General features: G+C 34.8%; 1 protein-coding gene across 6 annotated transcripts in view; it reads right to left on the bottom strand.

Moving 5' to 3' along the window:
- Positions 1-15,766, bottom strand: part of Atg1 (serine/threonine-protein kinase unc-51-like protein Atg1) — a 43,795-nt gene that overhangs the window by 22,569 nt on the left and 5,460 nt on the right. For 4 of the 6 annotated variants that reach the window (XM_071590943.1, XM_071590947.1, XM_071590944.1 and 1 more), the window contains 6 exons: positions 12,764-12,904; positions 9,820-9,893; positions 8,549-8,709; positions 7,638-7,996; positions 4,107-4,241; positions 2,417-2,555 (listed from right to left, as the gene is read on the bottom strand). In XM_071590943.1, the coding sequence (XP_071447044.1) occupies positions 2,417-2,555; positions 4,107-4,241; positions 7,638-7,996; positions 8,549-8,709; positions 9,820-9,893; positions 12,764-12,904 (1,009 nt within the window). The remainder of the gene's footprint in view (positions 1-2,416; positions 2,556-4,106; positions 4,242-7,637; positions 7,997-8,548; positions 8,710-9,819; positions 9,894-12,763; positions 12,905-15,766) is intronic. The other 2 variants (XM_071590945.1, XM_071590948.1) reach the window with 2 other exon arrangements.

Here is a 15,766-nt window from a genome sequence, read left to right as displayed (position 1 = left end):
TTACTTCTTAAAAATCCTTAAAATTTAAAATTTTTTGCACAATGAAACTTAATTGAGACAACAATAGACCATGCATGAATTATTTTATCGGCTGCAGTAGAGAGCAACAGAATATATAAATATGATATCACGCAATGCATGGAATGGCAGAGCATTGCTATAGAACATGGTTCCAAAAAGAATCATTAGTAAAATTTCATGAAATATCATAGCTTCATTTCACTATTAGCGATGAAAAGGAAAATTTATCCAAAATTATGAAACTCTCGCCAACTCACCCACTGTATGAAATAATATGCTACATTGGTAGTATTATGTATTCAAGATGTTTCTTGTTACAGAGAATTTGTAATTAATTCATCCTCATTTAGGGCACAGCACCATTGGCCAGCATGATACAGATATATATTTCACTATGATGAATATCAAGTTTTAACAAAAGTCATCATATCATGTCATTATATCATGTCATCAGTGTCCCAGATGCACAACTACAACATCTTACATACTATGATAAGACAATCCCTTGGGGAGTGAATGCAAATATATACTGTGACTAACAAGAGAGTAAATATAGTTATTAGGCTCCAGTTTGGTTCGGTAATTGCTATTACAAACTTATCAAGCAAACTGCTAATAAAATCTTAATATTCAAAGAGATCAGGAAATATGTATACAAATCAAAATTCATGATGACCAGCTTTCAGGGATTACACCATTTTATCATATGAATTTATGTGACTCATTTTACAACAATCTCATAACATGTTTTCAAGGAGCATGACTCTATTTTGGAGAGAGATACATCTCAACTTGGTAGCATAGCGAGAGGGATGACTGCAGCAGGTAGCACACAAAACCCTTGGGAGGAATTTTCACTCCATTGCATACAGTGGGTCCAAGAGACGCAAAGGGGGAAATTTTCACTCCTGTCTAGGCACCTAACCCCAGCCTTCTATTCATAGAGGCATCACCCCTGTCTTTGTGGCTCCTATCCTTTTGTCATTGCCAACATTCACTTCACATAAGATGGCAATTCTATAACCTTAGAGGGAATTTAAGCCAGTAAAAATGAATTGAAAAAATTGTATCAATCCTCACATCCACAAGGAAATTTTACGAGGAGGCTACAATTAGTGCACATGTATTGGGTCTTTTGTTTCACATTTTTTGCACCTTGTACAAAAGATTTTTGGTCATACTATTTATAAACAAATAAATTTACCATATATGAGTAAGGTTTCATCTATCATTGGATTAAAATATTTCCTCAGAGAGATACTGACCTAAGGGTCAAGAGGAAATCAACATTTTTTATACATATTCTCTTTGGGCAGGACAGATCCTGCTTGTGAGAGACATTGAAAGGTACTTTGGTTCAACATCTTTCATTGAAGGGATGACGCCATCCACCGACCCCTCACTCACCCCCCGAGAAACAATCCTCCTCACCAGGTGACTTTAAGATCAGTCTTTACACAAGAGGCAATGAAACTTCAATTTTAAATATCTTTAATGGTCCAGACAGCTCTCTATTCAAATCAATGCGATTAAAACCTCAAATTTACATCCCCAAAACTGAAATTTACATAAAATCTTACTGTCCCTTGAAATAACCGATTTTTATTGTATTTCTCCATGGTATCATTCATAACTAAGTTTTTATGATGATAATATACTACGTACTTTTACGTTTACACTACACTGTCAACATATTTTGGTCTATTAAAATTAATTTTTGAAAAGAAATTGCAATTAAGTTAATCAATGCTAAACATTTTCCTGATACTACTTCCCTGCCAGTATGGTAAATTGAATGGAATGAAACATTATCTTTTACTTTTCTGGTGTAGGCAGCTTTTTTAATAATTTAAGAAAAGACCAGTTATTGAATGACCTTATTTACATGCTACTTCATTATTATATTGATTAATATTTTTTTTTAAAGTTGAAGGAAAATAAAAACATAAAAAGTCAAACATAAACTGGAAATTCTGCAAGATATACACATGAATATAGGGAACCTTCCTCTATTTATGGGAAGTTGAAATGCAAATTTTTCAGCACATGAATTTTTTAAAGACATTTATAATGTTCGACTACAATTGAATTTCTATAGGCTATCAAGATATTTCATTTATAAAACATGATAATACTTCACTTTTAAAATTTTAACATAAACCTTGATTTTTAAAATTTTTTACTGGTCCCTTCCAAAATGTAAATGTGAGGTTTCACTGCACTAACTTTAAATGCCTTATTGGTAAATTGCAAAAAGGGTTTTTAAACTAAGTACTAACAATTTCACAGATAAAACCTGAATAAATTCTGATTGATGGAAAAGCAACTGTCATGTAAATATTTTAAATTTAAAATTATGACTTAAAGATGTAACAAAAGGATCACTTCTACTTACTTGCCATACTCTCCAGAGCGGTGCTTCTCTGAGCTATTACTATCACATGAGTTGTCCGATGGAATGTTTGCTGGAACCAGAACAAAGTCATCTTCATGACTAGAGGCACTCTCATGGCCTGCAGCTGACATAGGAGAGCCTATATCAGAGATAAAGACAAGGGACTCTATGTGGGTGGGGATATTATGCCTAAACTGACATTTAAGTACCATATTCAACATGCCAAGCATTTGAGTTGAAAAATTAAAACAAATATCAATGGGAATGATGATTCTAGTATTCATTCATCAAAGGATTTCATGTTTCTTACCAATAAATTTGAACTAAAGAAAAAATTCAATTTGACTATGTTACCCCATAAAAATTCATGGTCTGCAAGATATTAGAGGAACTATTTTAAAATAATGAACAATAATTCTTTCCTGAATGCATTCATTGTTAAGGTAACTAACTCATCATGGTGCACAAGTTGATAGTTGCATATAGTTTGGAAAAGGCTCGAATTCTGCAGCCAGATAAATGAAATGGCAGACAAATATACTATGAACTAGTAATAACTACTTCAAGAGCAAAGGAACCAGTTATAGGAAAAAAACAAATTCCAAATCATAGTGGTACTTGGATGTTAGTGAAGAGTTTAAGAAAAAAGATTTGAAGAGTAAGATAATTGAACATGCATACAGGATAAAGTAAAAATCAGTTGGTGCACTAAACAAATGAGATTACAATGATTCTCAGGTGAGCCATATGGCTACAACCAATTACAGTTATTAGCACAATTTTTATTTTGAATGAGGTAATTTTCCTTCCTTTTATCAACTAACAAATATATTTCTCACAGCAGTTGACAACCGCAGACTTAGAGAAAAGAAACACATTGCTTATTGGCTCCCAGTTGGAGTACAAAATGGGATTCCTTTTATTTTAATCATGATCAAAAGAGAAGATTCTATTAGTTTTATTAAACTTTCTTTAGTCTTAAACATAATCTATACAAATTGAAATTCTAGCAAAGGAAGAAAGTGCTGAGCCAGAGTTTCAAATTTAAGTTCTTAAGGCTCAATACAGTCATTTATACATTCTTGAAAATTCATTTTTTTTATACTGTAGAAAATGGTTCTGTTTTAAAAATTTCCAATAATTGTGAAATAACATGACAGTGGTAAACAGTCTCCTGCTGATGTGCACCAAAATGTTAAGGTGAATGATTTTTAGACAGTGAAATTCTATGGGCCTCTTTTCTATTCATCATTCGAATTCATTAGAATTCAAAAGGAACCCAATAGATATTTTCATACACCTCTATCGAGTATTTAGAAAAAAAAACACTATAATGAGAGTAATGAGCCAAGGAAGCACATACTAGCCAAATTCCATTGTAAATGAGAATATAAATTCTAATACTATCCAAGATTGCACTAATGGAAAACAATGGAGTTAGGGTCTATAGAGGGAATGACTGCAGTGTGGCAATTGAATGTACAACAGGGATGAAACATTCAAAGATAAATCACTTAAAAAGCCATAGACATAAAATCATAACTCTCATGAATTGAAACCGGCAGGATACAATGAAGAGGTTCCATCAATGACTGGTGCACAAAAAATAATTTTGAATGAAAAAAATTGGGAAAATATTATAAGTACTTTGTGAAACACAGGTTTGAACACATTCAGTGAGTGAACTTACTGCTTGGAGGTGTGCTGGCCTCGCAAAGGAGCAACTGCTGTTCCTCTGGTGGTTCAGACCCCGCGACTGGTTGATTGCTTGGAACATTGGCACCTCCATGTGGGTGAACCAATCCAGTGCCAACTGGAGCATTGCCTGGAAGTGAGTGCAAAGGTAGCAAGGTCAGTGCAATGTGTTCCTTTTCTTTTTATTTCCTCATACTTTTACTTATACTTCCCAAAACTTCAATAGCCAAGTGGCACCCTTCAAGTGGTGTCTTCCCTTCCCCTCTCCCTTAGTAAAAATATGGCTGTCTACATTAATTCAACTGGGTAATCATAAGTTGTTCATCAAACTTTAGCAAAGGATGTCACTGCCTCATTACATTGAAAAAGCCCATTAAGTAATGAAACCAACCAAAATTGACAAGTGCCAACAAAGACTAATTTTAGGATAAAAAGATACTAAGGTAAACTTAATAAATATGAAACTTTTGGCTATAAAAGTATGCATAAATGTAGATTAACTGCACATGAAATGAAAGCATATCTTCAAACAATTAATGAAAAGGATTAACAACCAAAAAACCACTCTAGAATAAAATACTACATGATATGATAAAAAATCTAATGATATGAAACACTATCTGACCTACTAAATGAAAGCAAAATAAAAAAATGGATAACCTATAAAGAGTAAACACAGTGGAACCTCGTAACATGAGCATGATCCTTTCTGTGACCTTTCTCCTAAAATGGAACACTAATTAAGTGAATCATTTTTTCCACATAAAGTAATTTAAAATATAATAATGTGTTTCATTCTTAAAAAAATAAATGTTGTGCAATGTTTATTCAAAGACAATTATATATATGTTATTTAAGCTCAAGGTTCACATTCACATTTTCTTCTATCTCGGATTGAAACCACTGAGAATGTGATAAAAACAAAAAAGACTCAAAATAAATAGTTTATTATTTAAGATACATCCATAATTCTTTTTTTTACAAGAAACCTGTCCAGAGATATTTGTTTTTACCAATTCTTCAAATTTTTAGCTTATATTGCCAGTCTTATTAGGTTGACACTTCTCAATATACGATGGATCAGAGACTTATAGCCTTCATCTCTTCCTCTATCATGGAATGAACCAACCTAAAACACGAATTAAATATTTAGAAATAATTAATTATTATAATTAGTTTATTATTTATGAAACAAACCTAATTCTTTTTAACAAGAAAACTGTTGAGATACATTAGTTTTTGCCGACTCATCAAAATGTAGCAAAAATGTGACACAGCATTATCATCATATAAATTCATAGTGCACGTAATAACTGCTGTATTAGGGTGATGCTTCTTGATGTATGATGCAAATGTTTCCCATGGTTTCAGCATTTCTCTTACTGCACTAGACAATTGTTGCTTTGCTGTTACCAGCTCCTCCTCAGACAAACTCTCCTCCGCAACTTCTTCCACTGAAATACAATGCAACTCCGCAAGCTCTTCGATAGTCAGCACCAGGCTGTGCTCCTCCACAAGCTCATCAAATCCCTGGAACTTGACCAAAGACAAAATCTCGTGGACTACAGTCCCTATAGCTGCTGTCTCAAAACCCTTAGCTTCTTCCGAGAAGAAGTGAGTTCTCTTGGTAATCCCTTCCCATGCCTTTTTGATCATCTTAAGGCAGTCAGTGGGGTGATATTGAAAGGATATCTCCAAAACTCTCTCAGATTAAGATTGGTCCTTTCAGCCACCTCATAACAATGTGTTAAAAGTGCTTTAGTGAAGAGCTTCTTGAAGTAAGAAATAACCAGCTGGTCCATAGGCTGGATTAATGAAGTGGTATTGGGAGGAAGAAACTGGATCTTGATAAATGTAAATTCCTCAAGGAGATCATCTTGCAGGTCGGGAGGATGAGCAGAAGCATTGTCCATAACAAACATGACATGGAATGACAGATTCATCTCAAGCAAATACTTTTCCACAGAAGGACCAAACATTTCATTGATTCAGTCAGTTAAAAGGATACATTTCACCCAAGCCTTGTGGTGGGATCTCCACATTGCATTTAGCCTGCTCTTCTGGACTATGCCCTCTTGAGGGCTCATGGAGTTTCTGAATGGTAAACAGGCAAGGGTTTAATTTTCAAATCACCACTTGCATTGGCACAAAATAACAGCGTGAGATGGTCTTTAACTGGCTTGTGACCAAACAATGTATTCTTCTCTGCTGTCATACAGGTTCACTTTGGCATCTTTTTCCAGAAGAGAATCATCTCGTCACAATTAAAAACCTGTGGCAGTAGGCCACCCTCCGAATTTAAAAGCTTCTTGAAGTCACAAATTAAGTTCTCTACTGCTTTTGAGTCTGAGCTCACTGCTTCACTACTACTCACAATGCTGTGAATGCCGGTTCTTCTCTTAAACTTCTTCAATCACCCACGGCTTTCCTTAAATACTTCTGTTTTGTCCATTGACAATCCTGGCATTTTCTTAATGAGGGTGGGCAAAAATCACTTTTCCCTTCTCACAAATCATGTTTTCATTAATAGCGTCACTTTGCAATTGTTTTTTAGTTTATTCATATGAGAAGCAACATATCAACATTGTTGAGAATACTTAATCATTGCTTAGATATTCTTGTCACTCCCTTTGAAGGAACTATCCCCTTGATTTTTTCCTTGTGCTTGAGGATAGTACAAATTGTTGATGGCGACAATGTATGTGGCATGATAGATCAAGTAGGCTGACACCTCATTCTCGCTTTTGAATGATTTCACTTTTCATTTCTACAGTTATTTTTATTCTCTTTTGATTGTTTTCTTAAGGCTTTTACTTTGGGGACATTTTTAAAACTATTCATAAAATATTATTAAACTGAGCGAGTAAAGTCACAAATAACATGCCTGAACACAAGTTTGAGCAAATGTGCAATCACTAGTGACACCACAAAGCTAGTGGAGCTCACACTAAACACAAAGATAAACAGCTGGCGAAATCACTCTGGAAATCCACCTCTCCTTTTCACTCGTCATGCACAATGTCACTTGCTAAATGAGCCATTATTGGGCACAAAATAGTATTACTTGTCATGCAAATTACTTCCTATCCAAGGTGCTCGTTAAGCAAGGTTTGACAAGAAATTGATACGAAACTAGTCCCAAAAATTGCCTAGTTATTAAATTTAAAGAAAAAATGCAAAACTTTAATAAAAAACTACCAAATGAATTGTAAATAAACTCAGAATTATATAGAACAAATTATGCAATTTTGCAACAACACAAACAAGTTTGCACAAGCTATCTGAAATATCAAAATATTTATACTGGAACATCATCCGTTTAGTCCTTATTCTTAGCTACATTGATGGCAGTACTACTGCATAGGGTGTCCAAACTCTAGTTTCCTTTTCATTAGGTGCCTTACATTTAGGCATCTTGAAGTATCTACTCTAACACCAAACCAGTTTAAACATAGCTTCAACTAGGGGTTATACCGCATTGATTTTACAATCTCCCAGTTCACTCATCTGAGTAAATCATGATTACCTTTGAGGGGAACAGGAACGGAAGTGGGTTGATTTCCTCCTGCCCTGGGAGGCGCAGTAGACCTAGGATGCTGGTCATTAGCAGGGGGTCGTGCTGGTGCCTGACATGATGATGGGGGTGGGGCAAATGATGGAGGGGCCCGTGGTACAGGGGGTGTGGGGGTTGGGGCGGCTGCAGAGGCAGCATGATGGGAAGGGTTGGGGAGATTGGCCACGACTCCCCCCCCTCGGTAGCCAGCTGTGGGCCACTGAAGGAATGGGTGAGAGAAGAAGTCGTCAAATTCCATTCGGTCACGGGCATTCCTCCTCAGCAAGTGAAGCAGGAGGTGGGCTAGCTCAGCCGATGTCCCAGATGGGATTCTGGTTGAAGAAAACAAGGAAAAGGTTAGGAAGGTCCAATTTCAGGACAAGGTTGCTTCAAGTTTCCATTCATTTTTTTAAGTGACAACAATATTAAGGCAAACATTAAAGTTATAATGTAAGCATTTTTAATTCATAAATAATCATTAAATCAGTGATTTAGAGATCAAATTCTTCTCAAAAGAGGGCTCATTCAATCATTCATCCCATATCTTTACATAAACTGTCAACATAGCCTAAAACCATTGTTCATCATTGATTAAGATTAATGTGTGACAAGTAAGTATTGCAAGTGCATAAACCATCCACATAAACTATACATTTACAAGTTTATTCCCATAATACCTCAACAGATAGCAAACAAACTTTCCTCAAAGCAGATGGGGACCTTAAGAGTAGAATATCCAAATCCATCCAATAACTTTATTCCCAAATAAATATGAACAATGCACACTATCTAAATGTATTATATAAATGAAGCTTCTGAAACTGAATTCACAACGTGCTTGAACAACCGAGTCAATTTCTTAAACTCTATTGAAAAATACTTACTTTGGAGCAAGGTTTGCATTCTTTTCATAGAATTGTTTCAATGCCTGAGGAGTTTGTGCTTGAAAAGGAGCCTTTCCAGTAAGACACTGGAATACTATAGTTCCCAGACTCCATAGATCAGCCTTGGCATCATACTGGAGAGACATAATCACTTCTGGTGCCTGGAAAAATACAATTAAAAATGTTACATGTAAAAAAATGTAAAAATGTCTCCAACACAACTTTTTTCATCTGATATGCAACAAAACATCAGAAACTACATTCATTAAAATCACATGCAGCAGAAAACCTTTAGTTGACTTGATGGGGTGCAATGCAATCCTGACAAAAAGACTTGAACATGTCATCTTGGGCACAAGTATAACTTTCATCTAATCTAACACCTAAATAAATGAATTACAATTTCGACGAGGTTATCATGTAGTAAGAGAATTTCATGATGACAGCAGTCACCACTTCAGCCACTTGAGCATCACATGCATCAATTGATAACCAACTGCTTATTGTCATAGAGTTGGAGCATAAATAAGATGATTCACATAAATGAGAATGATCTTTCAATAATGCCAACAATTTATAATGGTAGAGGCAGTTAGGTCTGCTGAGCTACTGAGTGCTACTGAGCAACAGCAACATGCACTCCTATGCATGTTGCTGTTGATCAATTGGCATTACAAATTGAGGGCATTTTCAATGAGGACACCTGGATGGAATCTGAACAATTCAATTCCAGTTAAACATGGCCACATTTATGAAGTTACCAAAGTGCAAGTTCCTTGCTTAATATGTCTTACATGAAATTTTCAGAAAAATTTGATTTATCAAACACACAATGTAGCATGGAAAACATATTTCATACATTAATATAGGCAGTATCATAGAGAAAAAAATTGTGGTTCAGAAATAATTCAATAAATTGCATCTTAATGGAAGGATGTATAATTAGTTGACCAAAATTTACATAGGAATGCAAACATTCAAGTAAAATTATGCTTTTTTAACCACTTCAACAATCAAGGCAAGTGAGTTATAAAAGAAGGGCATAGATTATACAAACAAGTAAATTACAAAATTATAGATTATACAACAATAAAATTACGAAAATTCACTTGCATTGTACAGGACAATCCTTTCTGGTAAAATATTTTGAAAAAGTTATATTACACATGGTAGGAAATATGATATTTTCACAAATGTGTACACATTTGTCATTTGCAAAACAAAATGTTGGATTGACTAATAGGGCTAAACTCTTGAGCCAAGGTGCCTACCATGTACATTGGAGATCCACATAGGGTAGCAGCCATAACTCCATCCTGCAGGAATCTTGCAAACCCAAAGTCAGCTGTAAAGAAATTACAGTCAAATATTAAAAATGTGCACATAACTTTATACCTTCACTGTTGCAGAAACAATCAAGAATAAATTAAAATTATGCACAGGCATAAAAATATTCAGAAATTAACATATACATATATTGAGAGAAAATATTAAGAAATTGGCAGGTACTTTACTTAGACCACAAAAAATAAAATGTAGACTCCAATCATGATTTAAATATTATGCAATTGTTGTCAAGCCTTCCTTGATATTTTGTCCTTTAGTGTGATGTGCTGAGGTAATTTAGCACTCAAAAACATAAATCCAGCATTGAGAAGATTTGTATCCCAGAAGCTTGTGTTTCTTAATACTAAGTGTAAACAAAAATAGATTATTCTCCACATACTTGACAATAATGAAGAGGATATCATATGTATGGCTTATTGGATCAAATGCAAAATAACAAAGCAAAAAAAAGCCAATTTCCAAAAATGGTTTGGTTAAATACGTAAAAGCACAAGAAATTTATCTCATTTAATTCAGTCCTTTCTTCTTCTTCTTTTATCTACAACAGTGACTGAGATGCCATGAAATTATACACAGTGGAATCTCATAGAATGTGCAAAGGTTGTTCCACAATCTATCTCATAAAGCAAAGCACTCATTCAGTGAAATAATGTTTCCTATATAAATTAAAGTAAAATAATACAATCCATTTAGAAAAAAATAAATTATGTATGAGGTTCATGCACAGAAAATTACACCAACATTGTTCAGGATAGTAGCTCATCATTTATCGCGGAATGAAAGTCTACCCCATTTGTAAAAACAAAAAAATATTTGAAATAATTAGTTTATTATTTATGATACATTCCTTACTCTGTTTTTTACTATGATCATGGATCATCTTCATTTTTTCTTCTATCATGTAATGAACCAACCATAAAGTCTAATTCAATTTGAAAAAACAGACGAGTCAAAATAATTACTTTAAAATTTATGTTACATTCTTATTCTTTTTTACAATAAAGCTGCCTGAAGACATTTGCTTTTGCTGACAATTCAAGATTTTGTGAAAATACAACGCAGCATTATCACTACATAAATTTCTTGCATGAATAGCCACTGCATTATTAGGGCAATGTTTCGTATGCATTGCATGATACAACAGTTTTCCAAGACCTCCAAATCACATTTAGTCTGATCTTTTGGACTTTACACTCCATTGAAGGCTAATGGAGTTCCTGAATGTTAAACAAGCAAGGGTGTCATTTTCAAATCGCCACTTGCATTTGGGCAAAATAGCGGCATGGGACTGCCTTTCATTGGCTTGTATGTCAGGCAATGCATTCACCTCAGTTGCTACATGTACATATATAGGTTTGCTTTGACATCTTCTTCCAGAAGACACCCATTTCATCATAATTAAAAACCTGTTGTGGCAGGTGACCATTTGAATCTAAGAGCTTCTTGAGGTCATCAATGAATTTCTCTGCTGCCTTTGAGTTGGGAGCTTTCTGCTTCACCATAACTCACAATGCTGCGGATGAAAGTTCTTCCCTTAAACTTTGGGAACCATGGATAGCTTCTCTTAAGTACTTCTTTGGCCCTTGTTGGTCCTGGCATCTTCTTAATGAGGTTGATGAAAATGACATTCTTATTCTCACAAACGACATTCTCTTGAATACTGTCAACTTGCAATTGCTTTCCATTTATCCATATGAGAAGCAACCATTCAATATTGTTGAGAATATGTAATTGTTGCTTATAAATTTCACTCTTTCCCTTTGAAAGATCTACCTCCTTAATTTTGCCCTTGTTCTGGAGGATGGTGCAATTAATTATGTAGCACATGTAGGTTGTATGTGCAAGCTAGATAAGCCACGCTGACACCTTGTTCTCGCTATTCAAAGATTTTACTCAATTTTTACTGTTATGTACATTCTCTTATGGCTGTGTCTTCTTGTGGCTTTTTATTCTGGGATATTTGTAAAACTATGCACAAAATATTATTACACTTTGCGCAAAAAAATCATGACATCTGAATAAAAGTTTTGAAAATTGTGTGATCACTAGCTACACTAATATGCTTGCGAAACGAGTGCTAAATATACGATGTAAAGTAGAAGGTGCGCAATCATTCCAGGAATTCCCCTCTCCCTGACACTCATTATGCGAAAAGTTGCTTGTCAAGAAAGTCATTTTTAGGCATAATACTTTTGCTCATCATTATTTGAATTAATTGCTGTGCGAGATGCTCGTTAAGCAAGGCTTCACTGCATGCATAAAAAATACGACTGAAGGAAAAAAATTAAAAAATAAGATCCCAGTAACTACATGTAAAAAGTGAAAGTGTAATTCAGTACTCATTCCTAATGCGGAAGCACACATGTAAGCCGACATCATTACAACAGAGCATATGTACTTGTATGTCCTCATGTAATTGCAATGGGGCCAAATCCCATTGCATCGGTGCTCTTTAATCAATTGAGCTATGAACTCACAAGATGTCATATTTCAAAGGCACACTCAGGGAATACTCTCAGACCTTACTTTTCTTTCAATCCATGAATTTGTTGAAAAGTAATAACATTTATGTTTGTATATCCTCCTCGTGCTGTTTTTGTATTATGAATTTGTTAACCTGTTTTCAAACTTTCTATTTTCAACATGTCCGATGTTATGAATGTATTATGTTTTAATCAAGAGAAAAATACATAATTATCATTAAATCTTCAAGACACTTTACATATTTGAAAGTGGGAGCCCTAACAAGGGCATTAAAATTCACTGCCCATGACAAGAGTGCAGTGAGTCATAAATAGCACCTGCCCCCAATGCGGGCATAATATGTAGAGTGAACAGCGCAAGGAAAGGTTTTAAAGAACCCCTTACCAATCTTGAGTTTCATCTCGGTTGGCTGTGGGCATGCGGCCTTCCCTCCTGTGCTCATCACATTGTGGCTCAAAAGGATATTTTGCGGCTTCAGGTCTCGGTGAACTATTCCTTTGGCATGCAGTGCCTTCATGGCACCGGCTGTGTGTAAACAGAAAAGACACGCATGATTAACAAACAGAATACATGCGATTTATCAAATTATTAGAGCAACTCATTTTCCATTTCATACTTAATCATTATGTAACACAGCACAAAATATAGATTAGCTTATGCACTCTTAAACCTCAAATTGACACACTTCCCAAGCAAAGGCTTAAAACAGATTTAAAGCTCATTTATAAAACTCTTTACTGTGTCACTGATTGCCCTGAACTGCTTTCTCCCAACAATTACCATCTTAACCCACTCCTATAATTCTTTAGAGACCACTCCTAGAGTATCATGCATATCATTTCGTCTTCCTCTCCTAAATTCACTTCCTGACGGTATTCATCCTTTTTCTCTATCCTCAAACACATTTGCTACCCAAGCTCTATCTCATCTCTCTGGAAAGTAATCAGAACTCCATAATTCACCATTAGTTGATATTTTGCTTTGATACATATTCTTGTTGAGGTTTGAATGCTAATTTGATGTTCACATTTCTTATTTTATATTAGTTGTATGTGCCACTGTAAATTGGAAATATTGTTCTTGGTGGGCAATTTTATAAGGAAATAACTTAAATGCATGGTATCAACTATGCAAGTGGTTATTTCCATAAATCTACATAGATGAGTAGTTAAGGATGTGTACGACTTTGGATAGCATTGAAAATATTAGCAGACACTGTGGAAGAAATAGGTTAAACATCATTTAAGCTACCATAATGCTGAAAATTTATTATATTATAGTAAAGTACTGAGCATTTAGACCAGTGTGTTGCTTGGGAGTGGTCTCAGAAATATTTGTACATACAAGAGGATGGGAACCTTTCATTACAAATTTATCATTTTACATTATGTTCACTCACATAACATGAACATTATAAAGCTCTCTGTCCATCAATTCTTCCAGAATAGGATAGCTTTGAAGATAAGAGCCTATATTCTTAAGGATAACTATGACATGGTAGTGAAGGATTCACGAGTAATAGGGGGCAACAGAGATTGATGAGATGTCCTTGGAACTGATGAAAAATTGCAAAAAAATGACTTGGGTGCCATTCTAAAACCTAACAGGTAATGTCTACATATAGTAAGATAGGATGGAATTAGAAGAACAAGATAATCTTTCCCATAATGAAGAAGGACAGACAGAGTTGGAAAAATCAAACAATTAGCCTGTTCACCACTACAATAATCAATTCAAAGGTTGGTTTTATAAATGATGACAGAGTCACATAATACTAAACCCAATTGCACGAGAAATTTACATGTCAGCTTGGGGGATAACTAAAAACCACATAAATATTAAGAAGGGAGAGATATAGAGAAGAGTGTAGAGAGAAGATGAGTAGTTAACTGTGGATCAACCTGGATTCAATACAAATAATGCAGCAGAAAATATTAATGCTCTCAGACATTTCAGAGAAGGTGATACAAAATGACCAACAAATCCTAATCACATTTGTTGATCCATATGAAGCTTTCGAAAAGTTGGATTGGAGCAGTGAATGACACAACAGTGATAGAAGATTGAGTCAAGTTGTGCCCAAGGAAGCAACGAGAGGATGTAGTCAATGCAGACAATAAGGTAAAATAAACAAGGTAGAGCTTTTCATAATTTTCCTTTTCATACGTACATGGAGCATTTCAACGAATATTAAAAGTGCATGCAAAGCATGTCATCAAGGAAAATATAAAGGAGTACAAATACAAGGAGAAAGAATAACAATGCTGTGATTTGTGGATGGCATAGCTCGACTAGCAGAGAAGAAAGAAAGGCTAAATGAGGAAGGGAATGCAGATGTATTACAGGTTTGCAATGCATCTGCTGAGTTGTGTAGTAATGATGTCATGGTTGGCCTCAAGAATCCAGAAGTAGTGGATCAATCGATGTGCACATGAGAACCCAATCTCAGGCTGTACTTCTTCATTATTTCCCCTCCACTCCATCCCTAACCATCCAAACTCTTAAGCAACATTTTCTATCATGCATTTTGATTCATTTATGCTTCTCGTCGAGGACAGTTGTTGCAAACATTTACTTAACGCCAGTTTACTTTTGGTAAAATCTAGCCAATAAAGTTTTTGAATAAAATTCCTTTAGCTACTCCTTTCAAAATTCTGAAATATGTAACACAAGCTAAATATCCAATATGCCCACTAATTACATGCTCCAAAAGTATCAGACCCTACTGCTATATCTATTCTCCTCTTGAGCTCCATTTATTTAGAAATATGTTAATGCTTAAACAACAATACTTGCCTGAAAGTGTGAAATGACCAAATAAAACACTGACAATCAATTTACAATTCATCCCAGCTTTTGTTACACAAAGTTCAGTCAATAATTTGTAGGATATCAAATTTACCTTTGCATGCTGAATTGAGACAATATGATAGAGGTTCTAAGAAGCCCATGTGTGCCAATCCTAACAAGCAAATGGAGATGGCCATTTCATACCTACGAGCCCTATGCAAAAAAATGGCCTCTGGTTTTTAAAATGTGATGGGAAAGAAGATGATCACGTGAGATACTACTACGATGTTATGATTACGAATTGCAAGTAAACCATTTCAGAATGCTTTCATGAAGAGAATTTAAACTGACAACTTACACACCATATAACAATCACCTTACATACTGAGCTACTTTTGGCTGTTAATAACAGAAACAACATTCTAAACCACTAATTTTGGAATATTATAGCAAGTTATAACATAGTCCTTAAAATAAAAGCTATTAGAAAATATAGGTCACAGCCCAGTTTGACTCAGTTGATTTCTAATTTAGCCGACATTTTTCATGAAGACATTGGCAAAGACAAGATTTGAAAAACAAATATGACCCCAATGA

This window comes from Hetaerina americana, unplaced genomic scaffold (assembly GCF_022747635.1).
Source record: "Hetaerina americana unplaced genomic scaffold, ioHetAmer1.1.p SCAF_4, whole genome shotgun sequence".
Taxonomy (NCBI): domain Eukaryota; kingdom Metazoa; phylum Arthropoda; class Insecta; order Odonata; family Calopterygidae; genus Hetaerina; species Hetaerina americana.
This window is presented reverse-complemented; position numbering and strand designations above follow the sequence as displayed.